General features: G+C 41.0%; 1 protein-coding gene across 9 annotated transcripts in view; it reads right to left on the minus strand.

Annotated features, from left to right (window-relative positions):
• PKHD1 (PKHD1 ciliary IPT domain containing fibrocystin/polyductin) overlaps nucleotides 1-19,202 on the minus strand; it is a 260,769-nt gene that overhangs the window by 116,923 nt on the left and 124,644 nt on the right. For all 9 annotated transcript variants that reach the window (XR_007908532.1, XR_007908562.1, XR_007908540.1 and 6 more), the window contains 5 exons: nucleotides 14,492-14,604; nucleotides 12,898-12,997; nucleotides 11,610-11,744; nucleotides 8,384-8,519; nucleotides 6,931-7,177 (listed from right to left, as the gene is read on the minus strand). Coding sequence is in view for 5 of the 9 variants with exons in the window: in XM_051812579.1 (XP_051668539.1) it covers nucleotides 6,931-7,177; nucleotides 8,384-8,519; nucleotides 11,610-11,744; nucleotides 12,898-12,997; nucleotides 14,492-14,604 (731 nt within the window). In the remaining 4 variants the exon portion in view is untranslated. The remainder of the gene's footprint in view (nucleotides 1-6,930; nucleotides 7,178-8,383; nucleotides 8,520-11,609; nucleotides 11,745-12,897; nucleotides 12,998-14,491; nucleotides 14,605-19,202) is intronic.

The following is a 19,202-nucleotide window of genomic DNA, read 5'->3' on the forward strand; positions in this document are numbered from 1 at the left end:
TGTTTTTTCATGCATGGATCTTTTTGGAAATAACCAGATATTTGAGAAACCACCATGGTCTGAATTTGAAATAAAATAAGAATCGAGATAGTATCTCAGAAATAGAAACAGTTGTGACTGACAAGCCAAGATGGCTTCATTCAGAGTAGCATCTCAGTTTGCTACCCTTGACTTCCTAACTCCTCTTGTTCTTATAGGAGTTCCCCAGCTCCTATAGTTTACAGGCTGGTCTTTTCAGGACAGTTAAAATCAGATATAAATTTTGAGCTGGAAAGCAGCTCATCAACAAACAGCCCAAATATTTCTGCAGTGCAAGCACAGTAAAGACTAAAGGAGGACAAGTTGGTCACTCCGCTTTTCCCACATCGGGCAGAGCTCAGAAGAATTTGAAGTGGATCTGAAAAAAATCCAGACACAGGTGCTCTGGGAGTGCTTTTACTGTACCTCCATTACTCACTTGCAGTCCTCCACCAGTTAATAACACCTGCAATGCTACATCCAGCCCTGGGGTCCACAGCACAGGAAGGACAGAGACTGGCAGAATGAGTCCAGAGGAGGCCACCAAGATGATCAGAGCGGTGGAGCAACTCTCCAGTGAGGGAAGGCTGAGAGAAATGTGATTGTTCAGCCTGGGGGAGATTCCAGGGTGACCTAACTGTGGTCTTCCAGCACCTGAAAGGAGCCCACAGGGAAGATGGAGAGAGATTTTTGACAAGGGCCAGGAATGACAGGACAAAGGGGAATGGCTTCTCAGTGACTGAGGGCAGTTAGATTAGATATTAGGAAGAAATTCTTCCCTGTGAGAGTGGAGAGGCCCTGGCACAGGTTGTCCAGAGAAGCTGTGGCTGCGCCATCCCAGGAAATGTTCAAGGCCAGGTTGGACGGGGCTTGGAGCAATCTGGGATAGTGGAAGGTGTCCCTGCCCATGACAGGGGGATTGGAACAAGATCATATTTAAGGTCCCTTTCAACCCAAGCCATTCAATGATTCTATGACTCTATGTTTTTAGGATTAATAACGTGTTAGGTTATGACAGGGAGTCCCAGCCAATGTATCTGACTCAGATCTATCCAGACCATGAGAAACATCCAACGAACTTGCCAGATTTCTCCCTCCAAGTAGGGCTATCAAATGTTGCCTCAATGGTAAATTTATCTCCCTGCACCCAGAAACACCCCAGGTTATGGTCAAGTTGAGGGCGAGGTCTTGAGGAAACATCGTGGTTTGTATACTCATGAGCCTGTGCAGGATCTGGCTTTGTTTCCCATACAGGTCTATGGGGTAAATGGAAAGGGTTTCTCCAGTGGGAACCAAATTTCTCTTGTCTGTTTTGGTGAGATGTCTGAGATGACAGAAATACAGCACAGTAAGACCTGAACCTCTGAAGCTGAGCTGATGAGTTGGTAAGTGAACAGCCAAGAGTAAACAATTTAGTATTTGCCTCCCATGTTATGGCACAGGAGCCCTGAGAGGGCTGGGTTATGAGGGCAAGTGAGTGTGTAACCTGCCCCATGTGTGAGCACAGTCATGTACACAGGGAGGACACAGGAACAGAGAACACAGGAACAGAGAACAAATGAGCGTGTGCACATTGAGAGAAGAAGGGTGGTTGTCAGGGTGTTTCACAGCAGGTGGGTGTTCATCTGAAGGCACCACAGCAAGTAAATACCAAAGGAAAAGCAAAGCTGGAGCAGCCATTTGAAGTGTCTTCAAAACTCAAAGCCACAGAGGTAGGGGCTACACCATTTCTTCCTCACCAAAGCAGTGGCTGGTTTGCATCAACTCAAAGCACACACGACAGGAGAGGCTGTTAGACTAGATTTAAGAATTCAGGCTGTAAAGAAGAAAGCCAATCTTTTCCTCCACAGCAGACCAGAGAAGAGGAAAGCAATAAAAGGCTTGAACTGCAAGACTGGTGCTGAGCAAGTCCCAGGTTTCCACGGTGAGAAATGGAAAGCAAATGAAAAGGGACCAAGAGGAAAACTTCCTCCTGGTGTACCGAGTGTTTGGAGTCCCCTTTGCCGCAAGGTGCTGCCTGGCTGCAGATTATTCTAATGCTCTCCTCTTGTGAAAATTATGCATAATGTGAAGAAACTTTGAAAGTCACTTAATCATGTTATGACAATTTTTTTAATGAAAATTTGTTTTAATATTAATAGAGATTCATAGTTTCATGATAATATGGGTGGCGGTGGCATTTGGAGCAGCCGTATCTTGCCTGCAGCCATGCTGTGCTGTGCCATAACATAAGCTGTGCTTCAGACTACTCAATAACTTTCCCACATATAAATTTATAAAGACTTTTATAAGCTCCAATTACGTTTTTAAAAGACATAAAAACCCTCTTTAAAGGGTGCTTACGTGACACGTTAGTTTAACTTTCAACTGGACTTTGTGAAGAAGGGTTTTGTTACAGCAGTGCAAGCTTGGAGATGGACCCACATTTCCCTGGAAGTTGATGGGTGAAGCAGTTCAGGACAGAGAATGACAAAAGGTTCAAGACAGTAATTTTCTTAAATTTAAATATAGACTTCTAGTGTTTTTCTCGAACAAACCCTTTTATTCCCCCCAAACATATGTTCCGGGGGAAAAAAGTGTTAATAAACTATGTGCATTCCGGTAAATTAAAGAGCACAAAGGTAGAGAGTTAATTGCCCACACTGTAAACTCAGATAATTAAAGTGGTCTCAGACAAGCTTTTAACTTGCACCAACCAACCCTATCCCAGACAGCTCCCAGGCTGGGGATCTTTCCTAAAAGTTAGTCCTGATACAACATTCACTATGTCTTGGAGGCTGAGAAAGTTAATAACATGGCCATGGCCAAGCTTGACCCATTGCCCTCAGGGTCAGGGAGTGATCTGAGGTTGCTGCAATAGAGCTTGTCATGCCAGGACTACCCTCTCAGAACCCATTGCTTTCTTCAGCCTTTAGGATTTTTGGAGCTGGAGTCCATCCCTGAAACTCAGAGGAAGAAAAAACACACTATCTCAAGCTTCTCATGCTTTTTATTGAGCAGCACAGAGAATTGCACCACTCTGGACCAAGGTAGAGAGCACAGGAGATGAGACTGTTTTACTGCTTTTGCCTGGGACATTTTCCTTTTACAGAGTAACTTCCTACCAAAATGAGGATGCTCTTGTGTCTTCGCTTTGGCCAGATGATCATGGGTTCAGTCCTTAAGTCTTGGGCTCAGGGGCTTGTAATCTGTTTTTCACCCCTGGTTTGGTAGCACTCCACTTTTACTGACCACAGAGTTTATGATGAGTGGTAGGTACAACCAGCGAACCAGCAGGTACAACCTGCACTTACAGGTCACATATTCCAGGGACTACAGAGCACAACACAGAGATTTCTTCCAGAGTGGTTTTTAATTCTTTTCTTATCAGAAAACAAAGAAAGCCAAGCAACAGTACTTTTATCCTTTTACTGAGATGAGATGAATCCAAGAAACTGTACTGTTAGGAATTTTTTCCTGTCACCCACCTGTCTTTATTCTCTCTGCTCAACCTCTGCCAATTGCTCCTAGTCATGTTTTGCTGTATTACTCCTAAAATATTCCCTTTTTATTGCAAACACTCTTCAAATACATCTGGATAAAATTCACTGATTCTCCTTCTTCTCCCACCCCCACATCCTCTGGTCGTGCTGTGGATATTTTATTAATTGACTTTCACTCTTCATTCCACCCAGCTCATTTTATTCCCATTCTGGTCCTTTACCAGGTCCATTTTGGAGCACTGAGCAGTCCCCCTGACTCACCACGCTTATTTAGCTGCCTGCTGACAGTCTTTCAACTTAATATGATAGTGATTTGGCTGCTGGGAGCTACTCAGGAGAGAGGATCTGGAAGCAGCACAGAGAGGATGCTCATGGTCTCTTGGGTTATTCTGTTAAGCACAGAGTCCTCAGGAGGACAGACTAACAGCTGGCTTCTGCTACTCACACTGCCAAATATCTTTGATGTAAGTCAACTCCCAGCTTATGCAGATGAATAATAAAGAAGGGAAATAAAGGATACTTGCTTCAAATAAAATCTTGATTGATAAGCCATCAGTATGATTAATCATAGAATGGTTTAGGCTGGAAGGGACCTGAAAGTTCACCTCGTTCCACCTCCCTGCCATGGGCAGGGTCACCTTCCAGTAGACCAGCTTGCTCAGAGCCCCATCCAACCTGGCCTTGAACACTTCCAGGGAAACTCTTATGCAATTTACTAGGAAGACAAAGTTTAGATCAGGTTAACTCTTCCAGAATTAACAGCAATGGTGCAGATGAACTCCTACTTGTACTCACTCCCTACCCACATTTAGATGCCAGAGAAACAAGGTGCATTGAATACAGGAACTATCATAAATTTTTACATGGTTGCAGTATCCAAAAGAACTCAAATCATTCTACAGGCAATGTTGTGAGAAGCTCCATCTACCACTCAGCATCGACCCAAAGACTGGCAGTCCATTTCATCAGGGTAAACACAGACTTGAAAGGGAATTGATTTCCCTAAGACCTCATGGCTAACTAGTCCAGAAAAACATCTAGTACAGTTTTATTTTGCCTTCTACCCAGTATCCTTTTTGTTAAATCAGAATGACTCCCAGCTCTTAATTTGTTGCAGAGTTTTGTTTTCATTATAAGAAAGAGTAATCACATGCAAAGCCTGCAGGTAGCTGAAAGCCTTACAGTTTTCTCCTTCAATGGAACAAGTGATTTTATTTTTTTCCCTATCTGGGAAGAGGTTTTTTTTCCTCCTTCTTCTAAAACATGAATTATGAGGCAGACATGAATAATTAACAGCCCTCTGACAGAGCACTTCAGCATTCCTGCTTGTATGCTATGAACCTGAAACAGCAAAAAAAAAATGGATAATGGTTCAGACTTGTACTTCGAAAAGGAAGTGAAAAGCTGAGCAGGGAACTGGGAAGGGAAGATGAGCATGGGGAGGAAAGGAGGAGTGGTGTTTGGATCACTGAAAGTCTTTTTCACCTTTTTTCTTACATCAGGAATTTGCAAGTGTCCTCCCTTGGTAGCTGCCAGCTGCTCCAAGGTAGGAGCAAGTCCAGCTTGGGGAGACAATGGACTGCTCCAAATTTCCCAAGCAATCAAATACTTTGGTGTGAGATGTCAGATCTGACACAGCATCTCCAGGAGGTCCTTGTCCTTCTGCCATGGAGTGACAAGCAATGGGAGACAGCACAGGACATTTTATATGGCACTGGACATCTCTCCATGGGCAAACAAATCAAGGATCCAGGTTTCCATCAGCTGTGATGGGACACATTGCCAGTGTCTATGTGGTGACCACGCATGTTCTTCAGGCCAATATCTAACTTCATATGTCTTCAATCTGATTTGAATTCACTTATATTAAGTCTCTGGCTCACTTTACAAATCTTTCCAATAATTTTTCACTGCTGAGTAAGCTCTGAGAGCTATGTCACAGATTTACTGCAGTCCCTTTCACCCAAAAAGTAATTTGTTCATTTATTCGTTGTGTTCCTCTATCATGATTAAGACAACAAACAAATGGGTTCTCATTCATCACTTCCCTGGAGGTGTTCAAGGCCACGTTAAATGGAGCACTGAGCAGTCTGGTCTAGTGGAAGGTGTCCCTGCCCATGGCAGGGGGATTGGAAATAGATGATTTTTAAAGTCCCTTCCAACCCAAATCATTCTGTGATTCGATGGTTTCCATTTACAAACTCTGATAGTATCTATCCCAGCCTCTTGAAATCAAGTGAAAACTGGTATCTCAAATCTGGAAAAGCAACTACCAAGTTGTCAAAATAGTTCTGCCACTCACAATAACAAAAGTTTATTCTTGAGTTTCAAGTCTCCCTTGTACCACTGATCCCATCATGTTGGTGGGAAACCATAACTCTAGTTGTTTATTGCATGAGAGCTGCATCTGTGAAACCGTAAAATGATTAATCCATTTTTACTAGAAAATATAATACATGAATCTGATAGATTTTAAAACTCATATAGCAGTGAAATCAGATGGCAAAGACTTTCTGGTTAAGACTTGAAGGGGATTGGAATTAGATGATCCTTAAGGTCTGTTCCAACCCAAACCATTCTATGATTCTGTGACCTCTCATTCTTTGGGAGTATTTGAAGAAATCTCTCAGAGTAAGCATAAAAGGTAATACTTAATTAGACTTAAAGTCTAATTAAAACTTTATTTTTTTTAAGACTCTATCTCACTATCAGCTGAGAGGTATCATTCACATTTTATAGGTCACCACTCAGAAAATCGTGGTAAATTTTCTGTTTGTCCACTGAATCTCTGACTGTCTGAGGCTTTGCTGTTGATCTCACTTTGAGCATCAATCCCCAGCTCGACCTGAATTCTTATTTTGACAAAGGCCAGTTTCTATCCTCCTGGTAGCTTGAAGAGTGACAAAATAGCAATACACAACAGCCTCCTCTTAAAGGCCCACTTAGCACTGCCAGGATTGCCTCTGGACAGGAACTATAAATAGGACACCAAGGTAAGTAAGATAAGCAGCTTACTGAGAACATCAGAAAATAATCAAACTTGGGCAGATCAGATATATAACTTAGCAAATAAAATAAACCAAAGATTCTTTCCAGGAAACTATTCCATGCAATTTCACACTCAAGTTCCCTCTCAAAAGCACAGAGCCTACATCCAAATGACCAGTTGGGAATAGTTCTTCTGCTATCTCTCAAACCACGCCTGAGAATATCCGGATGAGAACAAGAAGACAGAACAAAAACAGTGACAGAGACCACATGGACAAAAAGCATGGACCAATGGATGCCACTGCTCAGGTTTTAGGCCCAGTTTAGGACCTAGCAGAGAGGGAGGAGTCCTGGGACTAAGTTCAGACCCTGAAGAAATCTCAGTATCAAACACAGCAAGCAACACTCATGCCAACTTTTTGGAATTGGAATAATTACTTACAGATGAAGGGCCATACGGTGGAAAACAACGTCACTGCCACAAACACTGCCACCAGAAGCTTGACTGAAGTTGGCACTGGCTGTGCAAGATGCCCCAAGGATATCTGTGGAAGGCAGGAGGTGACTTCCTTCCTGTCCTGTGATGGAGCCGTCGAGATCCTCAAGGATGGCAGAGTGAGGGAAGGGGAAGGACACTTGGAAAGGTGAGTTGATAAAGGTCAGACGTTCAGCTCTCACTGTAAACCCACCTGTGGGCAACAAGCAGCATTTCGGGAAAAGAGAATGGTCACTTCACATAATGGGCCTGAAGACATCTCTGGAGGAAAAGAGACAAACTTCATTCCACCTTCACTTTGGAAAAATGTCTGATGAGTCAACGAGATGAGGAGATTCAGAAAAATAAATAGAGATGGTTGCAAGAATGGCTATTGCTGTGCCATGGCCAGGCCCAACCTGCCCAGTGCCCTCCCTGTGACTTGTGCTTACAGACTTGCCCCACTGCCAAAAGTTACAGACCACAAAATAGTGATTTTGATAGATCACTTCTGCCTTTTCCTGAAGGCAAATTTTTTAGAGAGGAGGACTCTTTATGGGTGTGTAAATATACTTGACTCCTGTGCATATGCACAACACTGGGTAGAATAAAGCCTTGGCTGAAAAGTGAGTCTGGAGGATTCTTTCACTACTGAAACACAGGTAGCTGCAAAAAGGATGAATATTTATGTGGGCTAAAGCACAGGAAGTTTTTTAACACACTAATATTTGCAGAAATGTCAGAATATAATTGCCCCATGGACCATAACAAGTCAGCTTAGGCATGAGTGTTCATACACCACATGGGTTACTATCTAACCGTTCTATTCTCAGTTGTAACCTCTCTAAGCCAGATTTTACTATTCCTCCTGTCCTTTGATCTCACCTCCTGAAGACTTTTTCTCTGCTATGTTATTATAGGGCAGTGTTCATTTATATATAAATATATTTAAGAGGTAATTGCAGTTGGAATATTCTTCAAAGGGCCTTTGAGTACCTCTTCAAAGCTCAAAAGGATGCTTAGTTTACACATTATCTCAGGCAAATTCACCTAAGGTTTAAGCTGGCCTGAGGTAGGATCTTGGTGAAATTCTATGAGTTTGGTCATAGCTATTAAAGAAATCATCACTCTTGAAATTTTACCTCCCAAAATGAAGATGCAGAAACAAGGCAGTGTATAAAAACACTTTTCACTGAGAAAATTAAATCAGGGCAGAAGTAAAGCTACATTTGTCTTAAAATATATGTAATATGTGGCTTCAACTAAGTGATGAAGGGAGATTGGAGAAAACCTGAAACCTCAACCCGTGGAGAGTAGAGCAGTTATCAATGGTTGTCTGAACTTCCAGACATATGAATCTGTAATGGGAGGAATCCAGGGACTGTGGAAATCCTGCTAAATAAATGTAAACCAGACTCACCCTGCCCTTGGTAGCAGCCAGAGCAAGTCTCAATTGCTGTGCAGGTGTTCACATCAAAGTTCCTGAAAGCTGTGTTGGAGATGAGGAGTTGGTATCTTTTGGGAGTTTTTAGTCCTGCTGACATACAGGTTCTCTCCTGAAATGAGGGAATGAAGAGAGCTGGGAAACATCACCGTGTGAATCACAGAATATTAGATATCTTTGAGTCGGAAGAGACCGTAAATATTATCTCATTCCAACCCCCTGCCACGGGCAGGGACACCTTCCAGTGGATCTGCTCCAAGCCTCCTCCAACCTGGCCTTGAACACTTCCAGGGATGGGGCATTCAGGACCCAGTAGCTGGGATGCAAGATTGCCATGGTTGAGGGGTTTGAAGGACAGATATAAGCTGTTGTTTTGCAAATTCTGATAATTAACACCTGTTTAAATCACCATTTACAACGTGTGATAACATCACTTTCAAGTCGGATCATTGCCCTTTGTCTGGGTTGTTGCATAGTAGATAAAGTCGGACATTTGAAGAGAATGGAAATTGCACATTCCCTGGGAAGAAAGAATCCACCTAAAAGGCACAGAGAGCAGATTTTTACAGCCTCTTTTACTTTACCCTTTCTTGTCCAGCAATTAGGAATTTTCCCTACTTTACAAAACTAATTATATCTAATTTCTATTCTAAGAAAAATCTGAGAGCTGAGATTCAAAAGCCTTTTTTGTGCTTTGGGATGGAGGAAGCACTTAAACCAGGCTCTCAGCAAAACTCTAGTTGACTTCAGGATCCATTAGAGCTACAAGAACTGGAAAGGAAGAGCAAAACCCACAAGTGGTGAGAAACGTAATGGACAAACTAGATTTTTGGGTGTTTGTAGTAAAAGACTTGTAGAATAACTCTCAAAAGCTGTATAAGAGAATCAGTCAAAAAATCCACCCTATGTGGAAACATCCTCTTCAACTGAAAATGTAGAATGAAACAGACTTTTATAAATAGATTATTACTTCATTTAGTCTCTTTAATACACAGTAGCTCCATCAGGTTTTTTATTCTGAGCCCAAAACATCTGGAGTGATGGTTTTGGTCCTTGGACCATCTTTTTCCAAACCACTGCTAAGCAGAAACCCCTGACTTCTGGTAACAAATCGCTTAGAAAATCTCTTATTTGTTTTTTTATTCACAATTCTGGTTCTTCCATCACACCTACCTTTCTATATTTTTTATTAATTCGTTTTATTTAGATAAATAGCAAATAGAGTGGTGTGAGACAATAATTCCTCTCTCGTGTGTGTCACCTGTCTCAGAACTTCTGCTTTTCCCATGAAGAAATGCTTCTCCTGAAATGGCTCCACAAAGACAATGAGTTGCTTTATGAAAGCATGGAAGAGGCTTGCTGGATGTCTAGGAAGTCAGCAAAAATCTTTCCCTTGGTCCTGGATTTAGCCCTGCCACTAATGTTTTAATTGGTCAAAGCCTCAATTTTTAAATGCCCTGATGTCTCCAGAAAACAATCTTGTTTTGAAGCCCTGCTGTCAAAAAGTGGAAGGGCTGTAGCAGAGAGGAATATCCAAGGTTCCCATTAAATTAATGTCATAAAGTTTTAATTGATATTAAAGAGACATCATTATTAAAGGGAGAATTACATACATTAAGATGTAAATTATGACAAGGAGGCTCTTATCATGAGATAATCAAAGATAATCACCCCCCTGGGGTACTTCGAGAAACAAGGCACAGCTGAGCGCCTCTAAATCTCTTAACAAGTACAACACTGGAGTCCTTCCATAGATCCTGCAAAGCAAAAAACAAAGACACCCACCCTTTGGTGCCTGAGACAAATGCATTGGGACACTGCAAGGTTGGACAGGTGAAGCCAGGATTTTATCTGAACTACATATCTACAACAGACCTGCTATAGAGGTTTCCTTCTGTGAGCTTCTGAAGAAAACTCATTTAAAGCCCTTTTTCTGCCAGTCAAAAGGAAAATTAATTTAATAAACAGCAATAGAGAACTGAGCAAGGAAAAATAAAAAGACCTCAAAATCATGAACAAGCAGCTGTGGCCAGCTGTAACTAAAATTCCATTGTTATCCATGTTATTAATCTGTTAACAACTTGGTAGCACCCAAAGGACTTCGTCCAGCTGCCTAAAGAAATAATGGAAGAAGATCATATTTACTGCATAAATAAAATTACATTTTTCACTCTCAAGCAAAAAAAAGTAACACTCTGTGTTCCAGGTGGACCAATGATGCTACAAGACAGCAGAGGAAACCAAAGTGTTGATCGGGATAGAAACCAAATCTGGTGTTCCTGTCATTATTCTCAAATCACTAAACTAAACCCCATTGTGTGTGGTTAAATGCTGTCTGTTTATTCCAGCAAAAAGAATACAGGAATATATGGGAATATATAGGAATTTCTGTTAAAAACCTTTGATTAAACAAAAATTGTGATTTTTCTCAAAAATTCATGTTCTGTGAAGTTCCAGGGTTTTTCTGAGAGCGTGCCAATCTTGGAAAAAATATAAATGGGGGAAAATTAGCTCTTGTCTTACTAATATCCTTCAGCTTCTTGGTTTTGTGATTTTGTTTTTACTTTTGAATGTTGTTTTATAAAGAATATAGAGAATCATACATTACAATGTGAATTTTTAAATAGTTCTAAATTAAAATAGAAAAATCAGAGTTCTTGTTTCAAATTTGTTTTAAAAAAAATCTTCAAAACGTCCATAATGAAACAAAAAGATGTTCAGGGAAAAAAATCATACAATCATTGAATTGTTTAGGTTGGAAAAAACCTCCAAGGTCTTAAAGTCCAACCATTCCCCCAGCACTGCCAAGGCCACCACTAACCCATGTCCCCAAGTGCCACATCTGCACATCTTTTAAATTCCTCCAGGGATGGGGACTCCACCACTGCCCTGAGCAGCCTGTTCCAATGTTTGATAACCTTTTCAGTGAAAAAATTTTCCCTAATATCCAATTTAAACCTTCCCTGGCACAACATGAGGCCATTTCCACTTGTTCTGTCTCTTGTTACTTAGGAGAAGACACCAACACCACAGTCTATTCTATCTACATACATTTATTTACATCTATTATATTTACGTACAATCTATTTAAAACCCAAGATTTACCAAGGCTGCCATGGAGCATGGGCTGTTCTGCAGCCTTTTCTTATTTCTCCAGATTCCCATTTGAAGGGAACATTGAAATCATTCCTGTAGAACTCACCTTTTGCCCAGCGTGTCCAATTAAAACACTGTCAGACACAGAGGTGTTTCCCAGGCTCTCCATGATGTCAATGCCAAAGTCTTTGCAAGAAGAAATCCAGAAATGTTGGAGTTCAAGATTCCTGCTACTGAAAATCTATATAAAGGGAAAATAAAGGAATAATCATCATCATCAAATCATAGAATGGTTTATGTTGGAAAGGACATGAAAAATCCTCTGGTTCCAACCCCCTGCCATGGGCAGGGACACCTTCTACTATCTCAGGTTGCTCCAAGCCCCATCCAACCTGGCCTTGAACATTTCCAGAGATGGGGCTCTTAAAAGAAAGAAAACTGTTTCTGGAGGGAGCCTATGGAAAGATGCAGAATAAACTTAATTATCCATGTATTCTCAGTCAGTCACATACAAAGAAATTACAAGTTAGGCAGAGAAAGTAAACAAATAAAAAACTCCTGCAAAACAACCTTTTAGTTCTGGGTTTTTCTTTTATACTAACAAGCTTTTCCAGAAAGAAGATACATTAATTAAAAAAAAATCACACTGAAAAACAGCACACCTTCAGAGTGATAGGATGGGTGAAGCGAAAAAACATGACTTACAGAGAAACACATACAAACTGTTCAGGTCATCAGACAGGGGGTTAAGAGGACCACGAGATCTAAATTGTATGTGTGGGAGGAAAACATCAGATAATAATGAGTGATGTGGGGGTTTTGTAATCAGATTAATTAATAATGAACTGTAATAGCTGGAGAATGAATTTAGACATATTCAAATAAATGAAAAACGCAAATTTTTAATAAGAATGAAAAAAATCCCCTGGAAACCATCAACCCTATGAAGGTATCAGATTTTTTACCAACTGCAGTCTTCAATAATAGCTCAGATCCACTCAGAATGGTTTTTTTGGCAACATCATCTAGTGAAAGGTGTCCCTGCCCAAGGCAGAGGGGTTGGAACTAGATGGCCTTTAAGGGCCCTTCCAACCCAAACCATTCTATGGTTCCATGGTTATAGTGGCAGACAGATGTTAGATGGTTAGAGAGAACACCAGCTGCTGGTGAAAGGAGCACTGATTCTGCACTGAAGCTGTAAAAAGAATTCACACAAATCGTGTTTCTGGCTTTTTCATTAAAACAGGAGCCCCCAGATGAGAAACTTGAACATACAGGTACAAGAGCTTTACTGTGACTGTGACTTATTTGCAGCCTCAAAGATGAAGTCAGTGTAGAGGTGAGATACCTGGAAAGATCCTGAGCATCCCAGAGGACAGTCAGGACAAACATACCTGTGCTCCCCCTTGGCAGCTCCAAGCTGTGAAGTTGTTGAACTGAACAGGTCTGTTTAAGCTGTGTGGCAGATATTCTGGGTACACCAGCAATCCATACCTGTTTAGGAAAGAAAGCAATGGAGACTGATTCTTTACAGTACATGTATTGGTGAGGTTTTTCTATTCATCATTTAGATATCTAAAATCTTAAATCTGTAACAGTTCTCTCATGAGACTTTATCATTTAACCCCAAATCAGAGATTGGTAGATAACATTACTTATTTTAGGCATCTAACCATGTCAGTGAGCATATTTAAAATTTCTTTTCATGCATTTTCAGAATTAGCCACAGCAGGGCTAACAAGTGTGCAGTGCCACTGAAAGATGACATCCCCACCTTGCTTATGAGTTTTCAGCATCACCTTCAGATAAGCCGGATATGAGTTTGGAGAGATAAGGCTTTTCCTTATCTTGTATTCAGTCAACTTGGAGTACAGCCCAAATGTACATGTTCCTGAATCCTGCCCTTGGTTTGACTTTCTCAGAGATTTTAAATCCAGATTAATATCCAGATTTCCTCAAAATTCAGGTCACTCCATCCACTGATTTTCAGTATAATATTTTTTAATATAGTTTCTGTTTTAGGGAAGTACAGGCAAAAGCTCTTTTGAATAGTCATTCCTGCATACTACAGGAACAGTTGTCACATGAAATGTCATAGAATCATGGAATCACAGTATGGTTTGGGTTGGAAGGGACCTTAAAAATCACCTGGTGCCAACCCCCTGCCATGGGCAGGGACACCTTCCACTAGACCAGGTTGCTCCGAGCCCCATCCAACCTGGCCTGGAACACTTCCAGGGATGGGGCAGCCACAGCTTCTCTGGGCAACCTGTGCCAGGGCCTCCCCACCCTCACAGGGAAGAAATTCTTCCTGATATCTAATCTAAATCTAAGTGTGTAAGAAAGAAATTGTGTATCTGTTCTCCTGCAGCCACTCTCTTCTCAAAATTCCTGGTAGACATAGGAAGTGAGCTTTCAATTCAACACATCATCTAATGCTTCAGTGCTTTGCTGTTGATGAGGAAATGTGGCACCTTAAATTACCTTGGGACTAGTTAAACAAGGGGGTAAAGTAGAGGAACTTGTTAACAGCACAGGGAATTCCTGCAAGTTAACAAACAGGGCTTGTGAATGATGAAGAAAGGACCAGGAAGCAAAGTAAAGAAGTGGCTGTCCAGTCCCTGGAAGTGTCTGAGGCCACCTTGGATGGGGCTCGGAGCAACCTGGTCTAATGGAAGGTGTCTCTGTCCATGGCAGGGGGTTGGAACCAGATGCTCTTTAAGCACTTCCAACCCAAATCATTCTATGATTCTATGACTGTATTTAAACTAAAAGGAAACCAGAAAAACAGCCCCAAGCACATCCCTGACAGTGATCCTGCCCTGCTGCAAATAGCTCTGCTTACAAGGGAAGAGGACCTGAAAGGGAGCAAAACTGGGGGAAAAGTTCTGAAAAGAGGGGCAAGGCATTTTCTGCCCACCACTGCAATTTTAGTTGTCACAACCATTCACTGAAGGAAAACCTCTTTAATCAAAAATCCCCAAGTACCTCGTGCAGGAGTGAGCTCTGTTCTCACTGAAGGACAGGAGAGGCACTTCGGATGGTCCCTCAGGGGACAGATGAAAGAAATAGCCATACCCAGCACCACACACTGTGTTACCCTGTAGAGAAGAATATGTAACTCTGAAAATATATTACCACAGATTTCTGGGGAAAAAAAAATCAGCCTAAAAAACCCCAAATTAAAATCTCAGCTGAAGTCCATTCAAATTCTGGTAAGCATGGCTGGTAAAAGTCTTAAAAAAAGCTGTTTTAAGCCAGACAACAAGGGTTGGCCAAGCAACAGAGACAAATGACAGAAAAAAAGTGTTGTCACAATTCTTGAAGAAGTAGGTAAGAATAAAATGGGTGGAAAATTTATGCTTAAAAATTCCTTTCTATAAAAGAGGAAATGTCGTGAAGGAAACGTAAATCACAAACTATTCAGTTTATTGATTTCCTTCTGGATCTGAATCTTTCTCCTGTCTCACAAAGCAAATACAGGATAAGGAAATATTTGCATTGAAAAAGAGATGCTACTAAAAGTCAAGAGAAAGCAGAGAACATCAGGATATGTCAGTGGCTGAACAATTAAAGTTGGTTACAGTTGTGGTAAATTATGTGGTTTGAATTATTTTTAACAGGGTAAGTGAATAACCATGGAAAGATGTGCTGTAAGTTGTTATTTAATATCTCTTAATTAAGAAACTAAAGAGTTACATTTTTATATTATTGCAAGGGGTAAAAATGAGTGAACATAAGGTCCAACTGGCCTTAAAATTAGGAGTTTGGTACTTACAGATTGTGTAGCAAGTGGGTTGTGTGGGTTATATTTAGTGGGTTCTGAGCTTTTCTACTCCAGGGCAAAAAAACCTGCTGTTACCTGTTTAGTTTGGAGATCATCCAAACCCAGCTGGTTATGGATAGTGTCCATATAACAATGTTTTCATGTGGGCACCTGTACAGAATCCCTCTCACCCGCCTTGCATGTGTAAAAATTTGATGCTGAAGTCCACCCTGGTAAACTTAGGCTCCCTTTCTCAGAAAAAAATAAGGCATAGACATGTCCAGAAGGCAACTCTCCTATCCTCAGACAAGATTAATTGCTCTCTGGAGCTGTCTTGCTCACTAAGATAACCTTTCTTGCAGCTGTAAGAGGAGCTTGTTCTCTAAGATCAGGACTGACACCCACCACTACCATTCATAGGTCACTGGACACTGTTAAAACACTAATGACTTTTTAGTCCCTGATGGTCCAAATCAAAGCTGAGCCTGACGACCTTGAGGTGAAACCCTCCCTATACCAATTACTTTCTTCTGACCCATCCAAGTGTGTTCCCTGCAGTCCTGATCCCTGACATCTGTCAAGGAACAAAGTACCGAGACCCAAAGCTCTGCTTTCTCTATCCCCAGGTACAACTGCTGCTCTTTCTGAAAAGAGCAGCCACAGACCCTTTTCCTTTAACAAAATACTTCTGCAGTCCGGTCACATCATCCCCAGGATCTTTTACTTGAGACTCCAATCGTGCGTTCTACACATGATTCATAAGGAGAAGAAAAAAAAAAAAAAAAAAAACCCTGCATATTTATTCAGCCAGCCAGTGGCTGGAGGGCAGGGGTTTTAGGCAAGCAGGGAATTTTGTGTGGAAATCAATTCTTTGTGGAAGTCAGTATATTACGAATGTCCGTGCAACCAAAATTCCGGAGAGAAATTACCTCCCCGAGCATGGCAAACACCTGGAGCTGTGCGCGGCAAGTCAGTAAAATCGAGTGGCTGACGTTTTAAGTGTCTCTTAACCTCACAACTCTGCTGGTGTAAATATTTCATGAGTTTCTTTCAGATGGCTGGGGCTCAAACTGTTGACTTTAAAGATTAAAATTAAAGCTCTGGACAGCAGGCCCAGCACTGCTACCCCGGTTTAAGAACCCGGCACTGGGCCCAGCGTGCACCCACCTCGCAGGAAACGTTTTGGAAAAGGTCTCAGTTGGGATGAAATGGTGAAAAACAATGGTGTGGTGGAGAATGGCTGGGTGGGGTGACACTGGGGAACAAATGCATTTGCCAGCAGTGAAATCAGTCACTTTTACCAACAGTCACTCCTCTGACACGTAGACAGGGGCTGAGCTCCACCCTGTTCATTCACTGGAGCTGTTTCCCACTCCTCAACATCAGGGTAAGAAAGGAAAGGGAGGATCCTGCTGAATTTCTCAAGCCTAGTCTGTACCTTGTTATGCATGAGCTCTCCATGCTGGCTCTAGGATTTCAGGGCATTGAAAATATTTATTGGGATTTACTACAAAAAGTTTAAGATTCACTGGGTCCAAGAGACCCAAGAGAAAAAAATATAAACCTACTTTTAAAGTTGCTTTTCCTGCACACAAAAACAAAACTAGGGACATAGGGCAGAAGTTTCAGTGACAAAAGAGGCAATATCCCAGAGGGGCATCTTCAGTTCCTTGTGCTGACAGCATTTAAAAGAAAAGGAAACAAACTGTTAATGAAATTGTCAATGACACTAAAAAGTGATAACCTGGGCTCACACAGTGTATTTAAAAAAATATTATACTAACGTTTTAATAATCATTTTGCACTCATACTGTCCAAGTATAAAGTTTTATCTAACAGCGTAATTCACCAATGCACTTAAGAGCTTAAGTCAAATGGAAACCAGAGGGATTTGGGTCTCCAAATGTCTTTGTAGGCTCAGGTTTGAGTGACTGCTCTGTCCCAATTTCCACACCGTTTAGGACACCACTGATTTTCAAGGAAATTTAAGCTCTTCAGCCACCGATGCAAATTTAGGCTCCCAAGTAAATTGAGTAGCTATGAAAATATTATTGCAGGTCTCACCGTGGAAAAGCTTAACCCATCATGCACAGAAGATGTAACACTGTAGGCCCTGCTTATCTTAGCTGTAGTCTTTGCCTTAAGGATTGCAGCCCCCAAATTTAAAACCAGTAATTGAAAGATGGAAATCTGAAGATTAAAAAAAAAAAAAAAACACACCACCACCACCACCACCAAACAAACAAAAAAACCCACCAAGAAACACAAAGACTGACAAATACCTAGAATTAAAATCTAAAAGGGGAAATTTTTCATGTCCTGGCCTGGAAATCAGGCACCTGGAAATCAGGCAGCAGGAAGATGAGTCTTTCCCATGACGTTCTTCAGATTTCCCCATTAAATTAAGATTACAAATACCTAAAAGACACTATCCTGTTCTTGAGTCATTTCATCAGATAAAAGGTGCTGAAACATCAAGATGCTTGTGCTGGACCACCATCCCCCTAATTTAGTGATTATTATTGTGCTAAGGAAAAGTCCACAGTTGTTTTGCTTGGGAGAAATGTGACTTTTTCTCTTAATATCTGTGTACTTCTATGTCTTCCAGAGCTCTGCTTGGTTCTGTCACACAGGAAGTGCAGCTAATAACAATTTTAAGCTGGGCAACTTCATATTTTCCTTTTGCTGCTGCAACACCTCAAATAACCCACTCTAAGAGACTCTTTATGACAAGGGTTATCAACAACCCTTCCAGGGCCATCTGCTGCTCCACCTTGAGCACCATAGCTCTGGAGAGCAGACTGAACCCCCTGATATTTGGGTACACAGCCCAAACAGACGCGGCTTTGGGCATCTCTGTGAAGACACGAGAACTGGGAGGGCTAAATAAATGTGCTGAAGATCCACCACAGTCAGTTCACACATCCCCACAGAGGCAATTGCAGCAAACCTTTTCAAAAGCTGAGCCACTGGCAATGGAATCAACGCTCCAGGGTAAGTCAGTGCATGCCAGTACAAAACTGTGTTTAATGAAGGTGAAATTCATAAGATCCTGCCTAGTTGTTGTACTTTTTAGCCACATCTGATGGTCTTAAAAATGATAAATATGCCCTTGAGGGAATTGCAGAAAAGTCCTCTCCTTCTTCATAACTACTGCTGTCCTTATAATAACATAGGAAATGTGTTGGTCTCTTTTTCACCTTCAAATTTAGTTGCAACTCTTTCCCTGTGGAGCAGAAGCCCAGGGGGTGATTAGGTCTTCACATACAGTTAGTATTTGGTTTGGTTACTGGAGGTTAACAATGGAACAGGTTAGGATTGTTTTTTTAAATTAAAATACGCATTTGTCACTACTGAAAGTGTGGTAAGAAAGGTCAGTTTCAGTGAAATTCCAGGCTTCAAAATAGTTGGGAAGGAAAAGTGGTTTGAAGTTTCTGAAAAATAAATTTTTTCTTCCGTGGAAGACTTAAAAGTGACTCTTTATTCTAAAATGCAAGACCAAAAAAAAGTATAAAGTAAAAGAAAGCATCAGCGAATCAGTGAATAAAAAGATTTTTACTGAGCTCAGCTTTTTGATAGGAGGGCTGTTACTCTGTTAACTCTTTAAAAGTTCAGTGTTTTATTACTATTGAATAGAGAAGGTTCATTTCTTTTAAAATCAATGTCATTTTCATAGGACAGGGAATACATTCTTCTCACCCTCGAATGCAAATATAGGTACAATGTAATTTTAAATCCAGACAGAGATACATTTGATATTGTTGCATTTTAGTGTGTTTGTCATCAGTCTATTAAAATTGAGATTTTTTTATATATATAATGACAGAAATAGGAAACAATTCTCGAGAAGCTGAGCCTACACTTTTTTCCAAGTTTTCTGAATCCGTATTAGAAAATAAACAACTTTTTTAAGTATCTCAGTATGAATGATCT

The sequence above is a fragment of the Manacus candei genome, unplaced genomic scaffold, assembly GCF_025592945.1.
Source record: "Manacus candei isolate 608988 ecotype Guabito, Panama unplaced genomic scaffold, ASM2559294v1 h1tg000007l, whole genome shotgun sequence".
NCBI lineage: Eukaryota > Metazoa > Chordata > Aves > Passeriformes > Pipridae > Manacus > Manacus candei.